Raw genomic sequence first — 12,976 nt, 5'->3', positions numbered from 1 at the left:
GCGACTCAGATCTGTACCGCCTGCAAAGCTGCATCCTGCCCCAGCTCTTCTTCTCCCTGCCCTGCTGGCTGGCTTTGCCTTTGCTACTGCTGATGGGCAAAGCCTGTCGTGTTGCTGCATGGGTGCATCTGTGCCTGCCAGCTGCAGCGGATGCCGCTGCGGAGGAAACGATGGGGCCAAGCTGCCAGCACTGGTCGGGTTGGGCGCCTACGCGCCCTGTGCTGGTGTAACGGTGTCTGCCAAGGAGCCACGATGGTGCTAAGCAGGGCAGCCTGGGAGTGCTCGCTACTTGCTGCTGGGGGTTGCTGAGAGAGCGGGGAAGGCAGTGACTGCTGTTTCCTTCTGTAGGTGACCTTCAAATGGGTCACTGCAACGCAGGCAGCTCAGTGCTCATGTCCTCCATCTAGGAGCACAGCCATCGCTTGAGGATCTAGCACCCGCCTTTCCATCCTGCATCACCCCCCTTTCCCTCCTGCATTCCCCCCCCCCTACATTCTCCCACTCCCCCTGCATCACCACCCCTACCCCACATCCTCCTCCTCATTCCTCCCCCTCCCTCTGCATCACCCCCCACAGCCCCCAAGCTCGCAATCAGTGCTGTCTGCCCTCAGCTCTTGCAACTGCAGGGGTGCTGCGGAGGAGCTGCAGGGGAGCGGGGCTTGTCGTGCTGGTTCCCGGAGTTGGTTTTGCTGTGTCTGGAAGGGCCATAGTGCCTATGGAGCCAGAGGCCAGTGAACCCCTTGTCGCGGTCTGAGAAGCCGCTGCCCACAGAAATGTTCCCTGAGGGCACTTTCTAACAGCCCAGATCATCAGAGAGAAAGGGGCACCCGCTGTGTGAGAGCTGCTGCGCTAGCTGCAGAGATGCTGCAGAGGCTCAGGAAATGCAGCTTGTGAAATTGGGGAAGGAAGTTGAGTCGGATTTCAAGTCTATTTAAACCCAGTGCTCTGCTGCTCTTATAAACGTTCTGGTCATGATGCTCTGTCTCCACATGGGCAGCTGGCTGTCTCCTGCCCTAGAGAGCTGCTCCCACCTCCTCCTCCTCGGGAATAAGGGCAGGATGTGTCGCTTGGCTTAGGATGGACTCAGCACCCATCGCCATGTGCCCTGGGTGGCCTTGGCTCCGTGAGAGTGAGCTGGAAAAGGGGAGGTGCTGGGATCATCTGGGCTCCTGGCCATGCTGGGGTTCTGACATCTTTGCTGCCATGTGGCCAGGGCTGCTCTGCCTGCTGGGATGGTTTCTGCCAGCCCAAAGCCTCTGGGACTGCTGGTGCCCAAAGAGGTGGAGTTGTAGCTGTTCCAAACCAGCTCCTGCTGGAGCAGTTCTGAATCCAAATGGAGATAAGGTGTGAGCCCAACTCATGCTACACCTGTGCACATGCTGCCCAAGTGCTGCAGCGTGAAGAGGGGTTGTGCAGCCTGGTACCCGCTGCCCATCATCACCACGGAGCTGTTGCAACTCTGAGCCCTTGTGGGGTGGTCCTGGTGGGACACCATGGGGTAGGTCATGGGACACTGTCTCCTGCCAGGTCTGGCTTATGTTGGCCTGGTTTTGCTCAGATGACACAGAGTCGTGCACGGGAGAGATGAGGCAAAAGCACACCACTGCATGGGATGTGCCTGGCTCCTGTGGGGATGGGGGGGACAGCCTAGCCCTGGGGTGCCCATCTCCCATCTGTGGTGGCTGTGTGGCTCCCTGGCCAGCAGCGCTGGTCCCAGGAACAAAATATGTCAGGAAGCTGCTCCAGCCTGGGGGTGCTGGGCAGGCAGATCACTGGTGTGGCTCCCCCAGCCACTTTCCCCATCCTTTGCCTCCACTGAGGACGGCTCAGCTGTGTCAGTGGGGCCCCCCATGTCCTATATCTGTTTTGCTGCTGTACTGAACTCATGTGGATGAGCTGCTGCTCTCTGATTTCACTTTGGGTCTTCCCAGCCCCACTGTGATGCAGGGGTGAGCATGACACAGGGATGTCTGTGCTCTTGGCTCTCAGCGAGCAGGGTTGACTTGGCCTTCCTGGTCTGGAGGGTTGTGGTGGGTGGGAGGCCTCGCGGGGTCTCTGTGGGAAGTGCTGAGCCCAGGTGTTTGTGCCTGGCTTCAATCAGGCGCACACTTGCTGGCTTTTACAGCAGAAATGTTAGAAAGGGGGTGGAGATGCTGCTGGTACAAAGGGGGAGCATGCAGACATACCACTGCCTGGCGTCGCTTGGAGCAAAGCAGCGTTCAGAGGGTTTTGGTGCCTGCACCCATCACCCTCAGTGAGGGATTTAAATATGTAATGCCGTGAAGTCTCAGGAACTTGGGAGGCTGAAGCTGCCTCTAAACCAGAGGACACAGCCAGCTGCCGCTTTCCTGCGCCAGCAGTGAAACTGGAGGCAGGAGATCAAGCCCTAAACAAAGCTGTTGGAACAAGGCTCCTGGGCCCTGAAGGGGGAAGGTGATACCCGCGCCGAGCGGGGGGCTCAGTGAGGAGGCAGCCCTGGCTGTTCCTGCTGGGAGGGGGGTCTGGCCCCAGTGGTCCCATGGGGCTGTTTCCTGCTGGTGGCTGTCAAAACAGTCCCAGTCGTTGGTTAAACAGCCAGTAGGCTTGGGCTGTGGTGGATTGTGAGGGCAGCTGCCACCAGGCTCTGCTGCAGGAGAGCGGCACGCTGTGGGGTGACCCTCTGCCCCGTTGCATGCTGAGGGGTTTCTGCTTGGCTTGATGAGAGAGCAGGTGACCAGCATCCTGTCCCCCTTCCCTGCCAGGCAGACCCGTGCTTCCCTGCCATGTCCCTGTGTCCCTGCTGGCTCTGCGCTGCTGTGGGGCTGGGGGTGGCTGGCAGCCTCGGCCTGCTCGGCATCTGCCCCTGTGCCCTTCTCTGTGTGAACATAACACCATCATCGTCCCAGGTGAGGGTTCAGGGCCGAGCCCAAGATCCCAGGAATCCAGCGAAATCCCTTACCCTTCTCTAACATCTCCCTGGGCCCAGGACGTAGCGGGGAGGGTTTTTGTCGCAGCTTGCTGTAGGTGAACCTGACCCCGAGCCCCCCTGTCCCATGGTCCTTCCCAGCCCACGTAACCCCTGGGGCTGTGGATCTCCTCCCTGCCCATGGCAGTGCCGGGCTGTGGTTCCTTGGTGGGGAAAGTGTCTGTGATGTCCTGGGAGCAGGGGGAGGGCTCAGTAGCCTGCTCCAAGATCTGGATCTGTTCTTCCAGTGTCACCAGCCCCACATCTGGGCCAGCACCAAGGGCAAAGCACTGGAGACTGGCACTGGGGTGGCCCAAGGGGCATTCCTGCTCTGCTCTGGCCCTCCCCAGCTCTGAAAGATTTAATAGTCGTCCTTTCTTCCCCCTCAACCTGCCCCCCACCAGGCCCCTGGGCTTTGTTGCAGGCAAATGCACACAAACTGCCTCTGACCTCTTCCCTGGGCTCTTCCTTCCTCCTTGGCTACAGCCTGGGCGGCGTCTGGGTGCTGAGGCCCAGGGTTCCAGGGGATGGTGCTCAGGGTAGAGGGATGGAAGTGCCGGTGGCAGGAGGCTTGGTGGGGCAGGGTGAGATTTGCCGGATCTGTTCAGCACGCTCTTCCTGAGAAGTCTCAAGGGTCCTGTGAACTTCATGAGAGCTTTTGCACTGCTGGGTACAATAACCAAAAAAAGCTGTTGGCAGAGCCCTGTGGGTGCATTGATGGCACTCTGCTTGGGTGGCAGGGGTGGGATGTCTGCATCCCTGTGCACATTTGGGAGGAGATGAGCAACGCAGGCCAAGGAGGAAAGGCATTGTGTTGGGGGAGAAAGGCTGGAGCTGGGCTCCTGGTCCTTCCCTGCCTTTCTGCCCTCCAAGCACTTTCTTGGCCCGGTGTTGCAGGGCTGGGAGGCACAACCTGGCTGGTGCCTGCTCTGGGAGAAGCTGATCTCTCAGACCATGTTGCTGTGATCTCTGCTCATCTGTTATCTGATGGTGCACCTGCCTGAGGACTATGTTAGGGCAAAATGTGCATCATCTCTTCCTAGCCGTGGGGCCAGGTTTGCTCCTGGGTGCTTCCTGGCATCCCCTGTCCTGCTGACTCTGAGCTTGGGATTTTTTTTTTTTTGGGAGGGTCTGGGGGGCAGCGAAGAGTTGAAGAGGCACCTCTTCTGTGCCACCCACTCCTGTCTGGTGGGCGGGTTTCTCCAGATGTCCCCTGGGAAAGCTTTCAGGGAGCTGGGAAAGCCTTATCTCCAGTATGGCAGCACCAGTACGGAGGTGAGACTGGGACAGTTGGACTTCACCAGGACACCTGGGAACGGAGAGACACTGTGGGTGTGATTCACTGGCTTGGGAGGAAATGGGGGCCTCAGTACCAGGGTGAAGAATTGGGAGGGGAAGTGTGTCTGTCTGTCTCTTGTGGGACCCAAGGCACCTCTGTGTCCTACAGGGTCAGGTTGAGGGCTCTGTCAGGCCCAGAGTCTCCTGCAAATGATGGTTTCCTGTCACTCTCCAGTAGTTGCTGATGCTGCTACTGAGCTGGTGGTTTTGTGGCTGTTTCTGTGTGGTCAGATGGGAGCAGGGGCCCTGCCGGGGTGTGCATTGAGACTCGTGTGGTGCCACATGAGTGTTTCCTTGTGCTGCCCACCCCACGTGGGGTTTTCGGGCCCTGCAGCCCTTCACAAGTGGGTCTGCTGTTTGCGAATGGTGTTTTTCAGCCATTTCTTTTAGGCAGTTCCAGCCCGGAGCTGACGGCATTGTCTGTCACTTGTGGGGTGAAAAGGAGTCCAGAGAGATTCCAAACTCAGCCTGATCCTTCTCCCCTCAGGCTGGGTAAAGCACTGTCCCGTGCTTCCCCTGGCTCTCTGCCCGCTGCCTCGGGCTGGGTGTCCCTGGACACTGGGTGCCCATGCAGCACGTCCCTCGTTGCCACCGAGTGGGTCTCGGTGCAGAGCAGATGGTGCAGCTCAGCGCCGGTGTGCTCCTGCCAGAGCTAATGAGCAGCACATGGCAGCTGCCAAGGCCTGATTTAAAAGTTTCCCTAAGCCTGAGGAAGCCTGGAGCAGGAGGATTGGGCGGGGAGCAGTGGCTTTGGGGTCCAAGGCAGTGGGGTTTGTCCCACAGGGAGCAGGCTGGGAGCAGCCAGCACATCCATGTGGAGGATCTGTACTGGGGTCACTTGCCCAGGGGTTGGATGTGGGATGAAAGCCTGTCCCTCGGCTGGGCTGTGTCCAGCATGCCTCTATACACACACCAGCACTGGGGGGACCTGTCCGGCACTGCGGGCAGGGAGACGGCAGGCAAGGAGCTCCATCTTCCCCTGGTGCTGGTCCAGCCGTGCTGCGCATGGCACGCTCTGCCCTGGCGGTGTTTGGCAGGAACACAGGCAGCAGCTGCGGGGCACGGGTGGCTCCATAGGCGAGCTTAGCCCAGCACTTGCCGGTGTTATGCTCGCTCCTGCTAGGTGGTGCCTTGCTCTTTCTCTTTCTCTTAATTGGAGCGTTTGCTGACCAGACCTGGCAGTCCCCTGGGAGCCTGATTCAATTTTCTCTGATTGCTGAGCCATTTCCCTTCTGTGGTAATTAAATGCTTAACTTTGTCTTGATTTGGGTCCAAAGCAACCTGTGGGCGAACAGCGAGCCCTCGGCAGCCAGCTGTGTTCCTGGGACCTGGTGCTTGCAGGAGGAATGGGGCAAGGGGGCAGACCAATTCTGCAGACCTCTGAGCTGAGGCCTGGGCGGCCGCTGCATGCTGGGGAAGGCTGGCACCCCCACACTTGCTGTGCTGGCCTGGAGATACAGGAAAACCTGGAGCGCTTTGCTCTGATCTTACTCTGGTGATGCTGGAAGCACTCAGCTGCCTGGGGAGCTCTTTGGCCAGGCTGGGTGCCCTGTACACCACCACACTGCACCCCGTGTGCCACATGCTGTCTGCCCTGTTGGGTTCGCCATGGCCAAGGTGTCCTTGACCCACAAAGTGTCATAGGGGAGCACAGGATAATGGTGGAGCTGCTCTCCTCCTGCCTGCTCTGTGCTGGTGGGTGGGATCGCAGGGCAGCAGCAAAACACGGAGAGCAAGTTTGGGGGGAACAGAGATGGTGGCAAGGCCAGTGGGTGGGCTACGTACGAGTCTGGGCTCTCTGGCAGATGCTTCTTCAGTTCTGGTACTGGGAAGGCGGAGGGAGCTCAAGCAGGGCGAATAGGGGCAATGCAGGGAGTGGGAATGGAGCCATGGGGAGAGTGGGGATGGGAGCAGGGCAAGCATAGGTGATGCAGGGATGGGAGTGAGGTGAATGCAAGGTCATGTGGGAAGGGGAAGTGAGGCAAATACAGGTGATGTGGGGAGTAGGGTGATGCAGGGGTGGGAACGGGGTGAACACAGATGATGCAGGGAGTGGGAATGGGAGCAAGATGAAGGCGGGCGGAGGGGAGCAGAGCCAGGTGCTGCCTGGGCTTGCCCAACCCACCTGTCTTGGCAGGCACATCCACAGCAACCAGGCTGCACTGCTGTTTGGGGTCTGCTGGCTCCAACCTCCACCAGCCCACACCGGCAGAGGCGCCTGCAGTTGGGCGGTGGGCAGTGCCTCAGCCCCTCACATGGTGCTGGAGCAGCCAGCATTGCAGTGGGCAGCCCTGCCCCTCTGGAGATGAAGTGGATGAGAGCAAGTGGCTTTGAGCCTCCAGGGCCTGGCACAGAGAGGGAAAATGCTGTGGAGCTCTTCCATCCACTGCTCTGGCTCAGCTCCCTGGGAAACCAGCCCTGCCTGGCTGGCCACCTCCTCAGCTTCAGCCTCAGGAGGGAAGTGGAATGGCCCCTTGCAGGGGTTCTGCATGCAGCCATGCTCCCACCCGGAGAAGCCTCGCAGGAATGGGAGCTCCATGCTGCAGCCGAGGCAGGCTCTGCCCATCTGCAGGCACAAGGTTATAAAAGGCAGCTGGGGAGTTGCCCCCAGTCCCCAGAGGCTGCCCTGCAGTGCTGAGAAATATTGGTGAGTGGGTGTGTGCTCAACCTCCCAGGGGAGCTGGGACAGCCCCTGTTTGAGGGGTAAGGTGCTGGGGGAGGCTGCGTCTCCTCTGCCCCCATAGCCATCCTCTCCTGGCAGGTTGTACGGGGTAGGATGCCCACCCAGCCCCGGGGCTGGCTGTGCCCTGGCAGGGTGGTGTGGCCCAGGGGAAGCTCAGCGTGTACCTGGCTGTGGGTGCAGGCAGTTTGGCCTGGGGGTTGTTAGGCTCCTGCTGTGGGTGGGAGGGCTGTGGGAGCTTGCTGCCACGGATTTGGTGGTGCGCTGGGGGCCAAAGGATGCTTGGGAACCCCTTGGGGTTGCCATAGTGGTGGGCTGGGAGGGGGGAAAGATGAGGAGTTGGGGGCACATGAGGACATAAAGGCAGCAGTCCATGTCACCTGAATTGTGCCTTGCTGTGCAAGGAAACAGCCTCCCTTCAGTGCACGGGGGGCTGGGTGGTATCTCCTGGTGGATCCAGCCCTGCCATGGGGATACGGGCTGTGCTCAGGGTGGTGAACCCCATCCGCTCCACCAATTGCAGAGCTTGAGGTGTTGGGATGGGCAGGTCTCTCCGCAGCTGCTGCTGGGGTGGAGGGACCCCTGTGCTGACCCTGTGAGGCTGCTCTGGACACCGGCTGCCCTGTGGTACCCACCCAGTGCTTGGCTCTTGGTCTTGCTCAGTTCCCCTGGCCCTGGCTAGCATGGAGCAGTGGCACCGAACAACCCGGGCTTTGTGCTTGCCGCCAAGCATGCCCGCGTGCCCACTGAAGCTCCCCTCCCTGTGGGACCCGCTCCCCCTTTCTCCTGTGTGCTTGGTTGCCCTGGCAGCCCAGCCGTGGAGATGGGCATTCACAGCCTGCCAGCCCAGCACGGAAGGGAAGGAGAGCAATGGACAGGCTCCCAGCCGAGGTCCCCTTTGTGTCCCTGTGTGGCTGTAGGCTCTCCCTGGCACATGCACCAGTTGTGCTGCCTGGTTTGGATGCTGATGCAGGAGCTGGCATGCTCCTGCCCTGCCTGCATCTCTGTCTCTGCATCCATCTGCCTCCCAGACCTGTGTGTCCAGTGCCTGGGCTGGGAAGTTGAGAGGTTCACTCAGCAGAAACACTAGGCCAGGACCGTGCAGCTCTGTCCTGCATGCTTGGTCCCTTGTTACAGTCTCTTTGCAGAGAGGTGAGTGTGGCAGGGCCAGAGGTGGTGGCCAGGCTAATGATGCTGCTGTGGTGCTGCCAGCTCTCTCCTCCCTGGGTGTGTTGCCTGTGCTGAGACTGGTTTATCATCATGGGCAGGAGGGAGAGGGGGCTAGTACTGGTCATCTTGCTGGCCCCAAGACAGCCTGTGTCTTCCCTGCTTTGCTTTGAGCAGAGAAGCACTCACCCACCAGTGTGGGGATACCGGGTGCAGGCCGCCTGGTGGAGCTGAGCTCTGGTCTGCTTGTGCCTGAGCTGGGGATGGTGGCGAGGCAGCACCCCACTGATTAAGCAAGGGATTATTCTGCTTAATGCTTAGCAGATAAGTCCCTAATTGCCACAGAGCCATAAGAGCCTGTACCATGGGGTCCCAGGGGATCTGCCATGCCCTCAGGGGGTGTCCTAGCTGTCCTTGTGGCTGGTGGCCCATGACCAGGCGCAGAGCAGGTTGGCTGGCTGTGTCCAGATGCAGGTGAGGGAGCAGCTCCATCATCTCGTAGTTTGGGCATCGCACCCAGTTCTTGCAGACCCATGGACACACAGGACATGGCCGGCATCTTTTTCGGTAGAGGTAGGGGCAAGGAGTGCCAGAACACACTCAGATGACCACTACTTTATGACCACTGAAGTTGCTGATCTCTGTTGCAGAGCAGGGAAACTGAGGCAGAGCACAGCAAGTGCTGCCAACTCCACAAGCATCGCCTGGTGGAGTTGAGGATGGGGCGAAGGAGAGAGCCTATGCTGGCTCTGCAGATGTTTATACCATGTTTGAAGGAGCTATTGTGGTGCCTGGGCTTGGCTTGAACTACATGTGAACACCTACCTGGCCCAACCAGTGTCTTGCGTTGCCTGGTGCTTGGCATGATGATGTTCTTCCTGGCAGGGCAGCGATGGGACCCACCAGTATGGGAAAACCTCTGCTATGTCTCTTGGTGGCCACATAGATCTCTGGTCGTGCTGGGTGGCATCTTTGCACCATCCCATGTGGGACTGTAGCTGCTGCACTGGTTCCTGCCCTCCCACTCTGCTTGCCCTGCTCTTGTAGTGAGGGTCTGTGTTATTTGCACACCAGCTGGCAGCAGCTTCCAAGGACACCTCCTGGTGATGCTTGGCCAATTGTCTGGAGAGCTGCACCCTCCTGGGGGCTTCCTGCCTCTCCAATCACCTCGGGGAGATAGGACAGCATGGGGGGGCATGCTGGCACCTGGGCCCCTTCCAGCCCTCGCAGGTCCCCTGGCTGTGAGAGCCATGGTGAGTGATGGGGCCCTTCAGGAGCTTGGAGTTGGCTGGGGAGCAAGACTTGGGGAGAGGGAGTGGTGGAGATAACAGAGTTGGCGTGTGGGCAGCTGAAACAGCCCAGAGCATGGACAGGCTCAAGGTGGGTCCTCAAATGCCTTATGGAAAGTACATGGATGCACGTCCCTCCAACATTGCTATTCATCCTCTCTTCCAAACCCACTTGGATATTGAACCACCTGGGGGGAAGTCGGTAAAAGAAGACAGACATCTTTCGCTGAAAGCCCTGTTCTCATTTTTCTTAAGAGGAAAAAAACACTCCCCAAATCCTCTGGTTTCAGTTTGTTCCTCTGCCTGCTCCCCAGGGGTAGGGCAGGTCTGGGGTAGGGAAGAGGGGGAAGCACATCTTGTTGGTCATAAAGTAATTAAAGCTGGAGTTAATTATCCTGGAGGAGGGTGGGACTCTGGGAAGGCGACGAGAACGAGACTAGAGCTGAGCACATCAGAAGGTGCATTTTGTTGTGGCTGCTGAGCTAAATTAAATGTACCCAGGGATACAGAGCTGTTCCCACAGGCTCTTGGCGGGGTGAGCAGGGTGCTTGTGCTGTCCCAGGGACGCCCCGTCTCCCCAAACACAGTGGGGTTTGGCCCTTCTGGACTTTGCTTGTCACCAGACAGGCTGGCAGAACCTGGTGGCTCATGCGGAGCCCCAGCTCGCTGCATTGCCAGCGATGTGGCTTTAGAGGAATTAATAGCTGTGTTAATAGAGCACCCAGGGAGCAGGGATGTGCAGTCATTAGCTCTAATGGGAGCTCTTTGCCATGGCACTTGGCTCCACGCTCCCTCTTTCTCCACGATTCCTCTGGGACGGGGCAGCTTCCTGCAGCCGGCACAGCCTCTGAGAGCTGGAGCTGCTACAGCCCTCCTGTGCGACAGTGCCTGCGTTGCAGCAGAGCTGTGCCTGCATGGCTCTGCCGGTGCTGTACTCACATCTTTCATTGTGGGGGAAGGGGGGTTGATTTGGGATGCGACAGGTCAGTCATGCATGCTGCTGGAGCCAGGAGCCCAGCACAGCATCGCCTGTCCCCTTCCCATCTGCCGAGTCCCTGGCTGGGGACAGCCGTTGGGCTGGGTGGTTTGGTTTTGGTGGTTGTTTTGGCACTGGGCCTGTCTCGTCGTGTTTTCGTGTTTTGCATTTCAAGCGTTTGTAACTGCAGTTTGATCTCACTGCCTCTCAAGCAAGCGCGGCTGGCTGCAATGCATCCCGGCTGGCTGCAGCGCATCCTGGCTGACTTTAGGCGTCTTGGCTGGTTGCAGCGCATCCTGGCCACTCGCCAGTACCCTGGCTGTTCTTTTCAGGGCTGTTTTGATGTATTGATCAGTATCTATGCAGATCTGAGCTTGCTGCCTGGCACAGGGTCATCATGGTGAACGAGCCAGCACAGGCGTCGGGAGGCTGGTTGGCCTGTGTGGGCAGTGTTCAGTTGTTAATGCAAGGGCAGTTTTAAGGGCAGGCTGGTGTCATTACTGGGTCTGCCTGTGCGTGGTGCCCAGCCCTGCCTGGCACCTTGGCTCCAGAGGTGGCTGGTGCTATCGGTGGGATGCACCAACCCCTTTTCTCAGCCACAAACGGACCAAGGTTGTTGCTGAGTTCAGGAGGTGGAGCATCCTCTGTACTGTTTGCTCTACACTGCAGGCAGAAGTGCTGCTGGTCCTCTGCCCACAGCAGTTTTGGTTCCAGAAGGGGCCGTGCTTGCATCCTCAGGTTGAGGCTGGTGTCCTCCAGGACTGCAGTAAGCCCCAGGGCTGCCCTCAGCCCGCTTTTCTTCCTGCAGGATCCGTCCCCAGCTGCCCAAAGAGAAAATAGAGGGATGTCACATCTGCACCTCGGTGACACCTGGTGAGCCCCAAGTGCTGCTGGGGAAGGACAAGGCCTTCACCTATGACTTTGTGTTTGACCTGGACACATGGCAGGAGCAGATCTACATGACATGTGTGGGCAAGCTCATCGAAGGCTGCTTTGAGGGCTACAATGCCACCGTGCTGGCGTATGGCCAGGTACGTGTTCTGCCTGCTCCTAGGGCTCTGGCATGGGCATCAGGCTCTCCTGCAGCGCTTTGTGTTGAGGTTGCTGTGATGGCATCTGCAGAAATTAGGGAAGGTGGGAGGGGATATAAACTTCTGGATGTGGAGAGGACAGAGTTGTCTGTGGGCTGGGTGAGAGCTGGGGCAGGGGATGGCCTTGATGGGAGGAGAGGGAGGCAGGGCTGGGGTGGAAACATGGGAGCTAGTGGGGATGGGAGGGGCTCGACAGAGGCATTTGGGGATTGTGGGGTGACAGGGGTAGATGTGGGGTGCACTGGGCAGACCTGAGCCTAGGAGGGTCCAGCCAGCCCCCCACTTGCTCCCTATTCATAGACTGGTGCGGGGAAGACGTACACCATGGGCACTGGCTTCGACGTGAACATCTCTGAGGATGAGCAGGGCATCATCCCACGGGCCATCAGCCACCTCTTCAGCGGCATCGAGGAGCGCAAGCGGGCGGCACAGAGTCAGGGCATTGCAGCACCCGAGTTCAAAGTCAGCGCCCAGTTTCTGGAGGTGGGTGACAGCAGGTCTGGGTGACACCTTGGCCCTGTCCAGCAGGGAGCACCCTCCGTAGGGAGGGGGTTTGTGCCTTGGGCCCCTGGAGATCTGGGGGCTCTGGGCTCACCCTGTTTGAGGTCGAGGACAGCAACCTACCTGCTCCCTTGGGTCTGGATCAGTGTTCCCAGTGAAACAAGGAAACGAAGAAGTGCCATTCTTTGGGAGATTTGAAGAAGGGCTGTTATTTCCCATGTCCTTTGCTACATATTTGACCTTGAGAATGCTTCTTTGTGTCCTCTCCCGCTGCTACTTTGGCCTCCATTTCAAAAGCCTCTTCTGTTAACTGCTTCTTTCCCTGGAGAAGTTTGTCCCAGAAAGCCCATGGACCTTGTGTGTCTGCAGTGGTTTCCCTGGGGGCTGGTCCTGGGGTGAAAGTGCAAAGAATTTCAAGATGGGAGTTAGTTTAAGGTCCTAGTGAGAAAACATAAAGTGGTGTTGAGCAAAGCTGAGCTCTTCAACATACTTCATCTGGCTGGTGTCCCAATGTGGGGCGCAGCCCAGAGGCGGCATGCGGGCAGAGAGAGAGGCCCCGTGCTGTGATATTGCCTACACATGGCATTGATGGCCATCACATCTGGGTTCCTCCAGATGTCAGTGGCCTAGAGAGGTGAAGCAGTGTCCAGAGTCACCTCCTCACCTGGAGAGCTGACCTACCTGCTGGAGAAATCCTTTCCAAACAGCACTCCATGTGCAGAGCCTTTGTTAGCTCCCACACTGCTGTTGTGTCCAGCCACATCCTTCTCTCCCCACCACTTGCCTGTGTGGGTTCCTGTCTGCCTTCCCACACATCCTCAGCCTTGTGTGGCTCCGCACTAGAGATCCTATGGGCTGGGATGGAAACGGGGATGATTTCTTGCCTGTTCTGAAGCCCTTATGGAAGATGACCCTTGTCAGATGACCCCACTGAGGGTCCCCTGACACTGCTGGGGCATAGACCTGCCTTCTCTGCCTATAGGATTGGAT

At 58.7% G+C, this 12,976-nt stretch overlaps 1 protein-coding gene across 8 annotated transcripts in view; it reads left to right on the top strand.

Moving 5' to 3' along the window:
- The window catches only part of KIF21B (kinesin family member 21B), a 41,649-nt gene that overhangs the window by 2,667 nt on the left and 26,006 nt on the right, over positions 1-12,976 (top strand). For all 8 annotated transcript variants that reach the window (XR_008453514.1, XR_008453512.1, XR_008453513.1 and 5 more), the window contains exons 2-3: positions 11,203-11,425; positions 11,786-11,968. Coding sequence is in view for 4 of the 8 variants with exons in the window: in XM_054087757.1 (XP_053943732.1) it covers positions 11,203-11,425; positions 11,786-11,968 (406 nt within the window). In the remaining 4 variants the exon portion in view is untranslated. The remainder of the gene's footprint in view (positions 1-11,202; positions 11,426-11,785; positions 11,969-12,976) is intronic.

Source organism: Cuculus canorus, chromosome 24 (genome assembly GCF_017976375.1).
Source record: "Cuculus canorus isolate bCucCan1 chromosome 24, bCucCan1.pri, whole genome shotgun sequence".
In the NCBI taxonomy this organism is placed as follows: domain Eukaryota; kingdom Metazoa; phylum Chordata; class Aves; order Cuculiformes; family Cuculidae; genus Cuculus; species Cuculus canorus.
The sequence above is the reverse complement of the archived record's forward strand: the minus strand, read 5'-3'. Positions and strand labels throughout refer to the sequence as shown.